This window comes from Puntigrus tetrazona, chromosome 3 (assembly GCF_018831695.1).
Source record: "Puntigrus tetrazona isolate hp1 chromosome 3, ASM1883169v1, whole genome shotgun sequence".
Classification (NCBI taxonomy): domain Eukaryota; kingdom Metazoa; phylum Chordata; class Actinopteri; order Cypriniformes; family Cyprinidae; genus Puntigrus; species Puntigrus tetrazona.
In genome coordinates, this window is record NC_056701.1 from 13,352,898 (window position 1) to 13,370,226 (window position 17,329).

The 17,329-nt window shown below is 36.7% G+C and overlaps 2 protein-coding genes across 3 annotated transcripts; both read right to left on the bottom strand.

The window, feature by feature from the left end:
* Window positions 1–1,095: 1,095 nt before the first annotated feature.
* On the bottom strand, window positions 1,096–6,044 carry LOC122342102 (nicotinamide riboside kinase 1-like). Its single transcript, XM_043235893.1, has 8 exons — window positions 5,910–6,044; window positions 5,736–5,826; window positions 5,603–5,651; window positions 5,346–5,511; window positions 4,465–4,536; window positions 4,266–4,372; window positions 4,078–4,171; window positions 1,096–4,004 (listed from the first exon to the last, which is right to left on the bottom strand). Exons 1-7 carry the CDS (start codon window positions 5,936–5,938, stop codon window positions 4,083–4,085), a joined length of 603 nt encoding a protein of 200 aa, XP_043091828.1. The 5' UTR covers window positions 5,939–6,044; the 3' UTR covers window positions 1,096–4,004; window positions 4,078–4,082.
* Window positions 6,042–11,714, bottom strand: zgc:163143 (uncharacterized protein LOC795946 homolog). Of its 2 annotated transcripts, none has more exons than XM_043235890.1 (12): window positions 11,473–11,714; window positions 11,190–11,391; window positions 11,064–11,096; window positions 10,449–10,633; window positions 10,257–10,344; window positions 9,874–9,909; window positions 9,713–9,766; window positions 9,141–9,374; window positions 8,549–8,655; window positions 8,177–8,342; window positions 7,828–7,911; window positions 6,042–6,179 (listed from the first exon to the last, which is right to left on the bottom strand). In XM_043235890.1, the coding sequence occupies exons 1-12, from the start codon at window positions 11,538–11,540 to the stop codon at window positions 6,123–6,125; spliced, it is 1,314 nt and encodes a 437-aa protein (XP_043091825.1). In that variant the 5' UTR covers window positions 11,541–11,714; the 3' UTR covers window positions 6,042–6,122. The 2 variants fall into 2 exon arrangements, with proteins under 2 accessions (XP_043091825.1, XP_043091826.1); XM_043235891.1 differs by lacking the exon at window positions 6,042–6,179 and adding an exon at window positions 7,585–7,746.
* Window positions 11,715–17,329: the final 5,615 nt, after the last annotated feature.

Consider the following 17,329-nt stretch of genomic DNA (forward strand, 5'->3'; position numbering starts at 1 on the left):
ATACTGACAAAATATGTCAATTGTTTTTTTTCTATTTATTTCTATTATTTTTGATAATGATTACCAAATTTTGCAAAGTGTTTTTGAGAGAACACAAGGCTGTCATAGATAAATAAATAACATTAAAGCCGACATTAGGTGCCAGTAAATGAGTTTACATTGACTGATTTATTTAGATTTATCATAGATTTATGAAGTGTCTTACACTCACACTGCCTTATCAACTCCGCTGACCAACATGTGATTGGGATAGTCATGACTATAAAAGATGGCTGTCTAAAACCAGTTCTAGAGGTTCAGATGGTTCTCATTAGGGGTGTCATCCATGGCACCCATATAATAATTTGAATTAAAATCAACATTTACACTCAATAAGTTGCATTCTGTTAATACTGAGGTGCACACTGTTATTTTATTTATTTATTCAATTCTCTGTATGCACGTGCTGTACATGTGGAAGAACTGACATTAAAGCAGACTTGACTTAATCCTGTATCGTCCACCGTCGCTTCTCTAAAGGAATGGGTGAGAGGGGGAACAGCAGGTGGTTGCAAGTAACAATCTCAGCCACTAGATGGCGCTAAAATGTACACACTGCACCTCCAAGTCTGGAACTTTTAGACATCCCCATGAAGAACAAAAACATCTGGGTTGCTCTTGCTGTATGCCTCAGGTCATCATCCATTTGTACTACGAAGCGCCATCTAATGCTGCATTTGACTGATTTTGGACAGAGTGTATCCTTTCATACTTCAGAATTCATCTTCAGTCACATCATCAACAAATACCCCTGTCCCTGTGCATCTACCATTCCTGGTCTGTCCCCGGTCTTTGATTTATCTATTGCACGTTTCATCTCTCTTAATGTAAAAGGTTTATTCTCTGTACTTTACTTTCTTTTTCATGCTTCTGGATATGCATCTCTAGTCTCTTCCCTCCCCCGTTTACAGTCTCGACAAATTATTATAACTATAATTTCTGCAAAGGCCTTAACTTTTACATAAGCCTTTTCCTGATTTTAAAACCGGATACTGCCAATCTTTCCTAATTCTCCTAATTCATGACTCTGCGGCTGATCTCCCGTCTGCTGTAGAGATTTACACCCAGAGCTCCTTCCGGAGGCGCAGGACACTTAATAGTGATATTGTCACCTTGATATTTGACCAAACACCTCTATGGTGATGATGAATATTAATGTATTAAGTATTTTCATAGCATTATGAGTAATTTTACTTCTGCACATCAGGTGCTAAGTTGCCACTAAATCTGACATTAGTTTACATGTTTTCACGCCTAAAAATGTTTAATTCTGTCACTGTATGCTCACATTGTTTCAAATATGAATCACTTTCTTCTGCGCAACATAAAACAGGATATCGGTGACCTAACCTATCGGTTTGGTGATATTACACTTCTGTTGAGGGGGATAACACTGAGACATTTTGCAGAATACATTTTTATAAAAAGAAGTTTGTAATGAGGGCGAGTAAAAGGATTTTACTATCATAAGACATTTTAGACGCACTCACAAATGCATTTAATAAAAATAAATGTCTAAAGATTATTTCCACTTCACATATTCAGTAAAAAAAACAAAGAACAACCAACAAGAAGATGATCTGCAGAGAAGCCATTATCGCCATCAGTGTATTTTAGAATATCACACATTATTATCTAATCACTTGAGTGAATTTAAAGCAGTTAAAACACAATCAGCAACGAAAAGCCTGTCTTTGCAAATATGTTCCTATACACACAGTAGGCTAATGGTATAAAAAGCAAACGGCTAAGTAAAAGTGAAGTGAAAACACTTGTGTAACCGTATATTTGATCCAGTGTTGTGTTCCAATGAAAAACTGTTGGTGGAGACGAATCCGTGTATCATTTGTTCTTTTCTTATTCAAAAAAGGATATATGTCATGTCATTATTATCTAAAATAAATAACGACTTCAACGTATTTTCAATTTCCTACTAAAATTGAAAATGGGAAATCTGAAAAACGCCTGCATCCAGAATTTGATTTGGATATTTAGTTATCCAGATGGTCAACGTGGCATGACCCGGAAGTAGCTGTGAAAGAGGGTTGTCAAGTAGGCTTAACAAAACCAAATACATATTAAAATTAGACCCATAATGGCTAAAGTAGCCCAGATTCATTCTAGGGAGTCTCCCAATAAAATCACTTTCCGGAGAAGGTTATGAAGCTATTTTATTCATTTTTTTGCAAAGCAACAAAGTTATATAGGAGTCAGCGTGGGGGAGTACAATCCTTTTGGAAAAAAGCATAGCCTTAACCCAGACTGGTCTACATAAAATCATTTTTGCCATTCGACAGAGCAAGATACATTGAAAAACTTGGCTATATTTGATCAGACTGTCCAAACGATCCAACAGAACGACCAGAGGTGTTGTTTTCCAAAACTTTTTGTTAACCCAAGTCTCTAGGCAAGAGACCGCTAATACATGGTGGCTTCTAAAAAGTTTTGTAGTTCTGGACTGTATCCTGTATCCCAAAGTGCAATGGATTGTGGGTAATATTAGCCATTTAGCCACTAGCCATTTTAGTGTGTCCCTGAACCCAGGGGCGCTTGCATGGATTTCTTCCGAGGGTACAGAGTTTCCTTTTTTTGCAGCCAGCGGCAGAGAACTGATCTTAGCCAATGTTTAAATACATAATGATGATTTTCCTAGAATAAATTCTATAGATATAAAACAGTTTAAGCTTATCACAAAAGCGTGCTCTGCAGGACACAGAGACGCCGGATTCTTGCATATTATTTTTTCAAGGTCTTGGGATAACCTCGGTCAAGGAAAGTGTATTGTCTACAGTAGCAGACTGTGAGAGTCGCAGTGAAAGGCTATGGCCTGTGGCTTGATGCAGCCAAGCTCTTTGATGTAGTTATTTCTTCACACTGTTCTTTTACAAGCTGCCCCAATAAATCATTTTTGAGCGGTCAATTTTGAGCAGTCAAATCCAGGCAATTCAAAACAATCCCTGAAGAATAATTAGACTATGTCGAAGTTAAAGTTAACATAAAATTACATAAAGCCACTATATAAAAGCCAGTTCAGTTTTAGAAAGAACAAATGGTGGAAAACTAAAACTTAAAATCCTGGAACTAAACCTGAGAGACAGCAGATAACCACTTATTCGATAGTTAAATAGGTAAAGACAGGGCAACAGCACCAACACTCAGAACACTCAGGGCCCACAATTCCTAGTATTTAAAAAATTATTTATTTTGTTGAAATCTGGAAGCCAAAGAGATAACTATTCATTCATTAAAATATTGTTCAACTTTATTCATCAAACATTCTATCACTATTCAACCCCCAGTCGCATCTTTGCAATTGCGTAAACTAAGTTAGCTACCAGACTCAAAACATTATATATATTATTACGTATTATATGCTTTTACATGTAAATGCATTGTGACGGGAGGAGCCAACGACAGACACAGTGGGCGTGGCGTCGGGCCTCGGAGAGGCTTTTTATTAACAGAAAAGGTACACCAGCGTGCATGCACGGGGGAAGAGACCGGTCTCCCGAGGAGAGGCGCGCTCGGCGGTGACGAGGTTCAATTCACTTCAGCTGTGCCTCGTCACACGCCGCCAGACCTGACCAATACCACGCCCCTCCTCTCAGACACGCCCACTCCCGTCGGGAGCCTGGTGAAGGGCGGCGAATAAAGGACGGGGTGATGATGACAATAAAGGGGAGGGGCAGCCGACTCGTCACAGTATATATATATCGCTATTAAGTTAGTTTTTTCTTGTCCAAAACAAATACATGTCAGGTGAAATCATTTATAAACCATATATGTTCTGTTAATTCACTCAGTTTGAGCATTAACGCACATGCTTCAGATTTTTATATGACAGACACATAGCTTTACTTTAATGAAGTGAAATGAGACATGTTATGAAATACGTTGATGAATGTTAATATACTTGCAGAAAACACTACCGACTGCTGGAAATCACGGCCCCCAAAATCTGGAAACTAAATTCAAAGAAACCGTGTAAGAGTGCAAAATCATTTAAGCGTGCTGCAATTTTACCGCTGGACTACTCACGTGACTCATGTGTGTGTAACCATTAGCATTTCCTGAAAGTCTGCAAGAACAGTTGAGAGCAACGTCTCGCGCTTCTGCGTGCCATCCAAAAACACTGTATAAAGTGCAAAGACCTCACTCACACAACTCACCACAACACAAGTCATTTAAGTCACTGTGCTTATTAAGTGCTAAAATATTAAGAGTACCAATGTCGTTTACGGCTTCTTCCATCGTTTTTTTGTTTTTCAAGTACATGGGCCAGACATATCCATCAAAGTAGCCAGGTGGATCCGGAGGTACATAGACCCGTGAGCTACCAATTAGAGAAAGGGAAAAGATTATAGAACCAGTCGAAACATTTATATTCATTAAAACAGACTCATCCAGCAGGAGCCTCATTCCTACCTTCTTCTTTCTTTGCATATCTCATAAGGGATCTGCAGGAAGTACCTCTTGTTGAACAATGTATTAAGTGGCCTGGAAGTACAATACGGATCCATGAAAACATACGAAGTGTTCACGATGATGTATTTCCAAAATCAAGCATGTAAGGTAATACAGAGGTCACGTTGCATCTAATGTTTGTTGTAAAAACTTCAACATCTTAACATAAAGGACTCAGAGCACTCGTTCTTTGCTGTGACAACCAAAAGAGCAAACATAAATTTAAGCAGTTATACATTTGCATGAATAACTGGACTGTAATCTTTTTTACTCACAATGATGTAAATAAACTGTCAAATGTATCCGAGCATACGTAGTATGATTAAACTAAAATTTAAAATGTGCACAGTAAGAACAGTTGTGCATATTTAACGTTTGGCATATTTAAATTAGTTTATGTATGTTAAATTACTGGGGGTTTTTTTTATATGTCAAGTAAAGCCAAAAGCAAATCTGTTCATCATAAAAAGTGATTGTGTCTGTTCAGAAGACTTCATTGCTTGATTTCTACTGATGTTTTCAATGGCGTTATGAACTTTTAAGGAGGAGGAGGAACAGAAATACCTCTAAAATTTAAACCATTATCTGTGTTTCAAAAATAAAAAAACTCCTTAGAATGAAAGGTTTGGAACAACAAGCAGGTATTTCATTTTTGGGTAAGCTACAATGTCACAACATGTTTGACATAAAACATCTTTTGCATCCGATGAGGAGCAAGATAAGACAGAGCTCTATCTAGTCTGTCTATCTAGTCTTCGAAACAACAACAACTGTGCAAAAAATGTCTCCTGCGTGATTTCCTCTTCATCATACATAAAATGTAGTCTTTTGATCAAAATTACCCATGATTAAATATGAGGAAGCCCTCCACTACAAGAACAAACACATTGGTTGACTCAGATGCTGTGGGTTTCGCTGCAGGACCACGAGACATCATGAAGCTCTGAGGATCCTCCAGCCACGAGCCGACGTCTGCCATCATCCTGTCCATGTGCAGGGCGTCCAAAGCTAGAGTTGGGGGAAAAAAAAAAATAATTATATATGTTTTTTTTTTTATTGTAAAGCAAATGTGAGTAGCGAATGACAGGACTGCTCTTACTGTCATATTGCTTAAAGCCATTGACATCAGCAGGGACCACAGAGTCATCCTGAGAAAGACACAAGGATGTGACCTCGACAGGTTTAGGATATAAATGACTAATCGATCGAGAATAACAAAGTGGGCGTAGTACCTTGAAAAAGTTGTCTTGAGAAATAACGAGGCTGTTATGCAGAAGCTCCTGGAGGTTTTTACTCAGAGTGGTTTTTCCTCCGTTTGTCATTCTGTCAATTCACGTACAACTTATATACGCCGGGACTTAACATGAGACAACATTTCACCTTTACACACGTTTAAGTTTACTCACCCTCCAATACCTATTATTACTTTTCTCATTTTAAGCCAATACCGCAGGTCTTTTTTCAACGTGTGTGAACATATTAACTTTCGCTGGGCAGCGGGAGGTACACATTCAAGAGCACTGAACGTTTTAAACAGTGTTTGGTTAGTTAGAGGACTTCGGCTGCTCGTGTGCGTTCAGCTCCTCTTCTTTCTTCACGTTTCTTCATGTACGTGCTCTCTAGCGCCTCCTGCAGCGCCGGGTCCTGACTGGAGTACAGACGGTCACGTTCACTGCCTGTTACGGTACCATTAAAAAAAAATACAAATTCAGTCACGCTTTAAGGTTTTGATCTATCTAGCTCATGTATCGTAGATAAACCGTATAAACAAAAACAGGGATGTGAATTAAACTTCTCCGTGCTATATCAGCAATACCAGTCATGTTGGAACTAATTGTATAATATGAACAGAAATGAAGACATGCACAAGAGATTTTTAAAAACTATTTTATTTCTTAACATTTGTACAAGACAGCAGTGCAAATTTGCTTTTCTATTTACAATGTATGTACAATTGTGGTCAATTTTATATACACTTTGCAGAGTCTGAAAAATGTTACTTGTTTTACCAAAATAAGAGGGATCATACAAAATGCCTGTTGTTATTTTTTTTTATTTATTGCTGACCTGAATAAGACACACCACATAAAAAAAAGTATACATATAATTCACAAGAGAAAAATTGACCCTGTTCAAAAACGTTCCTTCCCTTGGTTCTTATTAATGTTTCGTTACCCGATTAATCCACAGCTGTGTTTTTTGATTAGTGATATTTGTTTATGGGTCCCTTGTTTGTCCTGAACAGTTAAACCGCCTGCTGTTTTTCAAAACAAAAATCCTTTAGATCCCACAAATTCTTTGGTTTTCCCAGCAACATTTGCATATTTCTTTTCTGTATGATCCTGAGACCAATCTTCTCAGACTGAGAAGATCTGAGGGATTACAGAAGGTTTAAATACTCACTGGCGCTCTAGAAGCAAAAGCCGTACATTAAGAGCCAGGGTGAAAACTTTTTGAATTGAAAAATATCAGGGTAAATTTTTACTTATTTTGTCTTCTGGGAAACATGCAAGTATGTTCGGTAGCTTCTGAAAAAATGATATTTAGGCAAAATAAGAAAAATATCACATCTTCATTCTGTTCAAAGGTTTACACCCACCGGCTTCATGCATCATGTTTCCTTCTGTAATATTAATAGTTGTTTATGAGTCCTTCAGCTGGAACTCAACATCAGAATAACAGTGGGCAGTGTAACTGTTCAGGACCAACAAGGGACTACTACCAACACACACAAAAACACACAGCATTAAAAAAGTTTATGTAAACATATAAACGGGGTCATTTTTATTATTTTCTTTTTTCTTTTCTTATTTTGGTAAAATAATTAAAAGATACAGTTCACCCAAATATAAAAGTTTTATCATCAATTAAGTAGTAAAACAGAAGATATTTCAAAAAGTTGGTGACCAGGCTGTTTTGGGTCACCTTATTTATTTTCCTACTATGGAAGTCAATAATGAAGCAAAACAGCCTGATTTGAACTTTTTTTATATATATATATATATATATATATATATATATATATATATATATATATATATATATATATATATATATATTTTTTTTTTTTTTTTTATATATGTGTTCGCCAGAACAAAAGAAATTCCATAACATTTTGGGTGAACTATTCCTTTAACATTTTACAGTACTGCAAAGTGAATGCGAAATTTTGAGGTCAAGTAAAAACGAAAATAAAATTTAGTTTCTCTGCTGGGAGAAACTCTGATCCTTCAGAGAGTGCACCTGTAAAATAAGATGTGCAAAATAAACTAACAATACCACAGCAAACCACGATCTAATTACATCTTTATTCGGGTCTCTTACCGAAGTTTCTGAGCCTGTTTCCAGATTGTTGGCGTCAGCAGCAGGAATGACAAAAGAGCTCAAGCGAACATCAGTAGCACTGTACTATAGACACAAGCAAAAAAATAATTAATCAACTAGTCAACTTACAGTGCATTAATAAACAGGTTGGGAAAGTTACTTTTGAAATGCATTTCACTACAATTTACACTTTAAAAAGAAATTAGTACATTTTAGGAGATGGAGTTGCTGTGTTTGTGTTTTAAATACAAAATTAAGATAAATGTATTCTGTTGCTCCCCAACCCCGATTAAAAATCATGCAATGATTATAAAAATCAATGTAAACTGTGAGGGACACTGTGACTTACAGGCAGCTCTCTGGGTGCGGATGAGAACGGGGGGTCACTGGCACACATGCGGGTGAAGGCTTTCTCTTTGGTCGTGGGGTGAGTGGTGCAGCAGAGGCGCAGAGTGGCAGCAGGGAGGAGGATGTGCCAGATTCTGCCGTGCTTCTTCACCAGCTCGTCCAGCATCCTGAAATACACAGGAAGTCATGCACACACGTAAAAACAATAGATTCACACAATGCAAGATTTTCCTATTCAAAATGTCATCTCAGTTAAAAAGTAAATACTAGCATTAAATCATGCAACGTCACATGCTGAATAAATTTCTCATATTCGAAAGAATTCATCGATAGCTGAAATTAATTGAGGAACAAATGCCTGAAGATGTCGTACTCATTAAGAAGCGACTCGGTGACCAGGTCCATGTAACCAGTTTGACGGTGATGAATGACTAAGGCGTTTGAATTCAGCCTCAGGTTTTTCTTCAATTCACGGTTAACCTAAAGAAAAGGGAAAAATTTAATCCTTGATATTTTTCCAAAGAAAATTCAAAGTCAACTCCTACAGCACACACACAGCTTTATGCTTGGTGTGATTTTTTTTTAAGGCACTGTATTTAAGTCTATTATGCTTGCCGAGGCTACATTCATTTGATCAAAGATACAGTAAAACAAGTGATATTGTGAAATATATTTGCAACTTTAACTGTTTTCTATTTGAATGCATTTTAAAATGTATTTTATTCCTGTGACAAACTTTCAGTAGTCATTACTCATGCTGATAACATTCAAAAAAAACCTCTCTCATTATTATCAATTATGAAAACAGCTTTTTACATTTTAGTGAAAGCCATGATACACTTTGAAAGGACTTCTTGTCTTTCCTGTCACTTTTGAACATTTTAACATGTTCTCGCTAAATAAAATATTTAAAAAAAAAAAACGCACTGACCCCAAAGGCTTTGAAAGGTGTATGTGTCTCTAACCTCCATGAGGATGCGCTTGGGGAGCCGGGAGAGAATTCCCAGAGGGTATCCCTGCTGACTGACGACTTCAGCGAGGCACCTGGCCACATCCTGACTGAGATCCTGAGTCAAAGGGAAAGCTTCCACCCATTTGGAGTGATAGTCAATCAGGGTCATGATGTGCGTGTGCTGGTCTACTGTCGGAGAGAACGGGCCTCTAACATCCAGCCCAAGCCATTCCCACCTCTCTTTAACCTGAGGGAAAGGCAGCCCAAAGACCAATTCTGTTCTGTTATCTTTAACTATAGCGATTGCTATAATGGCATCCAAGAGATGATACAATTATAATAATATAAATGTAGGCTGCCTTATGTGATCTGTCAACGTTTTAGTTATTCTGAAAGCAGTTCCAACAATACCGCTTTTGTACCATTACAGTTGTCCTAATCTTAAACAGTCTGGGCTCCATGCAGTAGATAGTAGATACAATGTTATCATATCTTTTGTAATGATGCAGTGCTTGGCATATCTGTACTAGAAGTACACATTTCTGATGAAACCTAGCAGATAACTAGTGACAAACAGCTGCTTACCTCAATGATATGGGGTTTCGTTTGTCCTAAAACTCCATAAGCCACATGCGGCATCTGACAAAGAGAATGAGAAATTGATGAACACCGCTTTCATAGCACTCTACTAGGAAATGTACATTTAGGACTCTCTTTTATTCAAAAGGTACATCTTAGTTACTTACAATATTCAATTCATTGTCTCCAGCCCAGCGGATGTTCTGAAGGAAAAAAAAAAAAAGTTTGTGAACCGCATTTTGGTGCATACACTATAAAATAAAAGTGCTTTACGAAGCTATAGAAGAACATTTTTGACTGAATGGTTCCATAAAGAACCTTAAGCAACTGAAAGACGTTTCTGTTTCAAAAAATGTTGCGGTGAAAGAAGGTTCTTCAGATTACAAAACGTTCAGAAAGATGCTTCTTGAAAGAACCTTTGACTGAGTTTTTGACTGTTCTTTGTAAAACCACAAATTCTTCTATCCCATCGCTGCGAAGAACCATTTAAGCACCTTTATTTTCTGGAGCGTAGGAATGGGGGAAAAAGGAAAATTGAAATATTAATTACATTGGGCAGACAGTATCCACTGTGGAAGAAACTGGGTAAAGTCATGCTTCTGTCAAGAGTTTCATCACCCAGGATGGTCCACGGTGGGCTGAAAAAACACATGAAAAACATACAATTATTAAGAATAACAATTAAAACAGAATAAAATAGCATGCGTCTGATGGAGGTCCTCCTTCAGAGGCTGTTGCAGACCTTTTTTCCGGTTCTATCAGCTGCTTTGGGTCTGTTCTGGTCGGGCTAGAACTACTTTCGGACGTGTCCGGCTGTGAACTCTCTGTAGTTCTGTGCTCAGGTTTTTCTGAGTAAGGTTTCTGCGAGGTTTCTGTCGTCGCGTCAGGTGCTGCCTGATCAGGTGAATTTGACTCTGCAACAATTCCCTTCAATCCCAAATGATCAGAAAAGGGGACATTTTATAACGTGACGTTTATATAAGAAAAGGAATAGCGGTAGTAGTCATTTTCTTAGGTTGCATGATTTGTCAAGACATCCACAGAACACAATAAGCCCAACAAATTAATGGAAATAATATTATTCAGGCATTTCGTGATTATTAAAAATGAAGTAATACTTGGATGAGCTTTAGACTGCATTTAATATAACATTTGCACTATTGTGACCAGAAGGCGTCGCCAGATATTTAAAGAGGTTCAAAACCGTGAAGGAAGGAAACTATTTTTATTTTTTCTAATGACACAGCATCAGCCTTAAACTCTAATATTTTATAATTTATGGTCTCACATCTATAATTGCACATTAAAACGTTCGTCAAAATAAATATTTCAGAATCACAAAATGCACTGTACTCACCAAAGCTCTTTTGCTTCTAGGATTGATTTTAACCTGTAAGCAATAAAGTTTTTAAAAAATTAATGAAGAAAGAATACATTTAAGTGGGTAGCTGACACAATTTTAATTCAGCAGATATTTACTCGCCTTTCTTTCTAGATATCGATTTGGGAATGAAAAGATGGTGGGCACAGCCCATGAATGAAGTCTTGTTCTCTTCCCGTCTTCAACAAAACACTTATTTTCAAAGTGGACGGAGCAGATTTTACTGTTTGGTGCAGGCTTCCAGTCTTTCCATCTTAAATTTTTAAGCCACTTTTTCAGCAAAGTGGGGTCTTTTAGCGGAAATCTGAAATAAAACAAAACAAAACACGACCACATAACTTAACGCCACTTTGAACATAACGTAAAGTGAAATCTCTGCACTTACTTGTGGAACGACAGACTCTTGTTCTTCGCAGTGTTTTTACAGTTATATGCACAACAATGACACACCATCGCGTCTGGAGGCTCAACATTCACCTTATCTACCAGCGGTATGTTTATTGAACGCTATCGCTCCGTCGTATTCTATTTCAAAATAACGCTGGCGAACGAACAAACACACTGAACGCTGAACGCCAAAAAACCAAAACAGAGCTCCAGCGGCTCGGCTACATCTGTGGTGTCCAGCTACGAGAACTAAAACACACAGCTATCGCCACCTGCTGGCCGAGATGAGACTTCGGCTCAGGTTAAAGTGTCACTGGATGAACGCAAATTATGAGGACATTTTCACGATTTTCTCTTGAACTCAGATTCTCCAACTCAGATTTTATTACGAGGTTAATTATTATTATTATTACTACGGACATGCATAATGGCTGTAGCCTAAGCTACATTTTAAAGGACGTTTAAGATCAGCATTATGTCATTACAGTTTGCGCACTAATATGTCTGTTTCTTAGTTTTCTCCTGACAAAGACAAATGAACAGCGTTCACAGTTTAAAACCGAAACTATATATTATTTAGATAATTACTGACGCAAGCTAATAACATTTCCTCCCGGTCCAGATATCCCTGTCTTCACTGGGACAAGATCCAACAACGTTCATCTGCGTGTACAGGACGAAAGCTAAAACAGAAAGATGGCCATTACTTCAAAGTTGTGTTTTGTATGTCAGCTCCCAGAAAATACATAACTCTACTGCTTTACGACAGATGCTTTGCCAATATAGAGACACACACTCCTCCAATTCAACCATATTTTTGACTCTGGGCCACAAACTAGTATAATTAGCACAAGTATAGCCTAATTATAGCTAGAAATAGACAAAAATACACTGTATTTATGTTACGTAGCTAAAGTTCATGTTCCATGAAAATATTTTGTAATTATTTTCTGATTGGAATTATGCACGACTAACCTCATTTGGGCAACTTTAAAGGCAATTTTCTCAACATTTTTATTTTTATTTTAAATTGTTTCGCACACTCACATTCCAGATTCTCACATCATATCCTAACACGCCAAACATAAATAGAAAACATTTTATTCAGCTTTCAGATGATCTCAGTTTTCAAAAAAACCCTGACCCTCATGGTCTTGTGGTCCAGGATGACATTTTATAGCTAGCCTAACTCATGAATCTCCAGGTATAGGCTATCATTCCCTGTCACCCACCCCCCAGCTTCTAATCCTCATGGAATAAAAGCATTTAATAAATTCAATAAGTAAGAGGTTACATATTTTCTGCCTATAGCTAGCCAATATCGGCAGCTTTCGAAGCACATGGCTATGGGTTGCAGTTCATCTCATGTAACCAAAATTTGTCTTTTGGTGTACAACATATTTGAACCTTTTTATTTTTCATCATGCTGTGCCATAATAAGTCTTGTTTCCTTTCTGTCTGATAGCTTTGGACTTGATGCTGTGATAAATGCATTTCTGTGTCTAGTCAGAACAGTTGAATTGTTTCTGTTTTCATTTCATTTCCTCACCTTACTGTCACAATGCTTTGTCACAATGCGTTGGTTTCATTCTTTCACGTCTAAGACAGCTTCTAACTTTCCAGGCAGTGTGATCATACAGACACGTTTAACATAAAGGGTTGCTTTTATATGGAAAAGAGCCAGCATGAAACCTGAAGAGTTCCTTTACTGCGTTACAGAGACATCCTATAATAATTTATTATGCATAATAGCCTACCGTTATTTCACGATGTTCATTTTCATTGTCAAGACTGCAGACGACTTTTATGACAATAGTGTTTAAAAGTATTTCTCACAAACTACACCAATGCTGCATTTGCTCATTTTTTACTTCAGCGTGAAAGCACATTCTAGAAACCACCAGAGGTAGGCTTTCCGTTCATTTGCAGTCTCGAATTTCTTACTGTTCATTTGTGGCATTTCAATAATTATCAAATCTTATCGTTTATGCTAATGTAACAGTCAAACACTCCCTATAGTGTTGCACATCCAGATTTGTGTTTCTGCATCCAGTGAACAGCCCGTAAAGTTTCATGCATCATGTTTTAAAGAGAATATTTAGCCACGTTTGTGTGGGAATTCACGATAAGAAAGATGAAAATAGATTATTTGGGTGTAAGTCTAACTTTATGGCTTCGTGATAAAATGAAGGCAATTAATATCACCAGTAGAGGGCAGCACCGACCAACAACTTTTACACAATTGGAAGACATTTGTAAAGATAATGTGTTTTCTGTAATAGTAGCTACGCTCATTCAGTTACTGATACATTTGCATTATTTTCATTTGTATATTCTCTTTATCTGAGAAAAAGAGTGAAACCATTTTATTAGAGATAGGGTACATCATAACACCCAATTAAATTGAGTTTGTATTTATTTGTTAAGTTGATCTTAGGTATTTAACTATTTTTAATTAAACGTACTAGGTAAAATGTAATAAAATATAAAAAATGAAGCCTTCAAACTATTTTAAACAGAGAAAAGGAAGTTACAAAAAATAAATGTAGTTAACTATAAAATTGAAAAATAATAATATAAAAGTATATGGGGGTATTTAGCCACATATTAATAATTAACTAAATTCCAAAGAGACTTTATTAATGATGTTTATTTTTTTATATTTTCCATCCTTAAGATTAAGTCTGAAAATGTGTGTTATGTCTAACAAACACCTAATAAAAATACCTTTTTGTATATTCAAAATAAATGTGAGGTGAATTATACATTAAAAAGCACAAAATATAGACAGAGTACCTTCATAAATTGTCAACAGTTAAAACAGTTTGCTGAATTTGAAATATGTATTTTGAGAAATATGCTAATAATGTTGAGAAATACTTAGTTCAGCTTGAATACAGCAGGAGAATTAATACAAGACACGAGAGTGAAAAACAAAAGCACTGGAGGGTTTCTTCACAGTCATTATAAATCTATTACAGAACAGCTGGAGAGCTCTCTTTCAGCCTTACAAATCTATTACAGAACAGCTGGATGGTTAATTCCTGGTCTTCATAATAGTTTTACAGTGCAGCTGTTCCACTAAAATCACAGCTAGATGGTCTGGCTTTACAGTAAAAAGTCTTGTGTTAAAAAAGGAGATGTAAACAGGTCAATAACAAAAGCCTTCAGCGACTGACTGCTAAAAACACAGCTTTGTACTTTAAATTTAGCTATTTTATTGTTACACAACAAACAACTAATGTTACAGAATTTTGTGTTTTTTGGAAATTCACACACACACACACATACACACACACATGTTGGTATTTGTGGTTTATGAGGTGTCTCCATAGGTGTAATGGTTTGTGTACTGTACAAACTGTATGTGCTATTGCCGTTTGAGCGAAATACAGTAAATTCAGATATCAGTCACAATTGATTTTCCCCTGAAATATTAAGAGAATTTAACTTTTGTTGTATTAATAAATAATTTATTAATTTCATTTTAATTTATTGAAAGAAAGAAAGAAAGAGAAAGAACTCAAGTGTTTTAAGGCTCAATATGTTATAATGAACATATTTAAAAAGCTTAATGTGGGATAGTGCACACACTTCCAAGCAACCACCTCAGCTGAAGGAAAACAAGGTCCTAAAACAAACAAGCATGCTGGATGTCAGATGATCACACAGTGAAAAAACAGATTGCATCAGGCTGAATTTTCACAAAAGAAACGTATGTTTCCCTATGGAATACTTTCTGGTAACGCAGCTGAATGGATCTCAGGCATCTTTCTTCCCTTTTTTGCTCTTGAGGCTTTGGACCAGTAGACATACTGAAACAATCATCAGTTCCTATACTCTGAGGGAGAGCCACTGGGGCCAAAGACGTGCCATAAATTCTCTGGAGAGTTCACTGACTGTGATAAAATAGAATAAAACAAAAATTCTATTGTAAAAACAGTAATATTGTAAAACATTAGTGCAATTTAAAAGCAACAATTTATATATATATAATTATATATATTCATTATTAACATTTAAAAAATGATGCCTAATATTTTTGTAGAAACTGATGCATTTTTTTCTAGGATTCTTTGAAAGAAAGTTCAAAAAGCTTGGGAGAGAAAGAGTATGAATGATGACAATACTGAAAAACACTGAGAAAGGACTCGTGTCCAAATCCTCTATGATAACTCATTCCATATTATGACAAGGCAACCATAATTGAAAAGCATCCTGGATGCTGGTTGTATGCTTGAGTACACTTGTCAGTCATGGTCAAGTTCGGATAATGGTTGTGTGGTAGACTCTGTTTCTTTCATAGCTGGAGCAAACCAACCTGTTTCCTCTCTCAGCTGGAGGTGAGGTTCCCGATCCACAGAGCACCCACAAATGAGCCCTTTCATTTCAGAGCGGCTTATCAAGGGCCACCACATGTGTCTGACCACACAAACCCCCCAAACCCCACACACCTGTCAGTCATTAGGCACTTTACACTGATAGGGCCATTTGTCTTTATGTCTACGGCATGCCAGCTCACTATTGGCTGAAGCTTGGTGAAGGCCAGGTCAAAGTTCATGCAGGTTCGATGGTTTGGGCAAAGGCTGGTTTGCAGAGTGTTCCCAGGTGAGACGAGAAGGTTTGTGTGTGTCTATGCCTTTCTCTGTTGTTTTTAGACCTTCAATTGGATCCAAACATCTGTTGCAGCCCATTACACAGGTGACAAGAAAGTCAGTGACATTTCATAAGCCGCAGAAAAGAGAAATAGTCTGGTATATGTGGGTTCAAACTGGACAACTTGCATAACCGATTTGAAAAAAACTGGGTCCAGTATAGAAACGAATCCATATTTGTTATATTAGCTTGTAAGACTAGAAAAAAAATATATATGGTTAAAAAAAGAAGTCCTTTGATGGCTAATTTAAGTAATAGATCAACAGGGCACAGTATTATTTGTAAACAATTTCTAAAATAATTTCTAAAAACATTACAAAATTTGAAAGCTTAGACTAAGTTTCATAAAAGAAGTGTTTATGACACCTGCTGTGTTTTGCCTGATAGCTTGTTTCTTCTTTGCTCTTTGATGTAATTTTCACTACAAGAAAACAAGATATGTGTCATGAGAGTGGCATGGCTTGTTGGACATAGCAACAGTAACTAAGGTGGGGATAGGATAGGTCTTGTGAGTGAAAACAGTTTGATATAGTAGTTTATATTGTAACCTACATCATGGAAAATAAAGTAATTAGTTTTGTCTAATATTGCTTCTTTAATAATAATAATAGTGTTGAAGCACAACAGATATCAGTGTTTTTTTTAAAAAAAAATGGGATGAGTGAATAATTCAATGACTTAGAGACAGTCATACATTGAGTTTGTGATTTATTAGATTAAAGTTTTAAAGACCTGTCAGACACTGTGAGAAAAAAAGGTGTCGCTGGCAAAAGCTGTCACTGGGGCAGTACCTTTGAAAAAGGTACACCATTGTACCCTATTTACCCCCAAAGTGTGCATATTAGTTAAAAGTACATATTAATACCTAATGTGTACATATTTGTACTTAAATAGTATTCTTATGCATGTTTTGAACAATCTGAAGCGATATTAAGAATGCAGTCAATGTTTAAAGACAGCATTCCCGAGGCCTTCAAACTGCTTGCCGCAAAAAAAAAAAAACATCAATGTATTCTGTAAAGTGGATGTTCTAGTGTCAGTTGATATCTTTATGTTGTCAGTGACAAACATTAATAGTAACATTGTTACAGCACTTGAATGGGATTTTCTGAACTACAATCTTCTGCAATCTAAACTTGAGTTGCCATCTATTCTGAGCCAAAGCCCTGCTGCCTGGGGCTGTGCTACAATTATAGCTT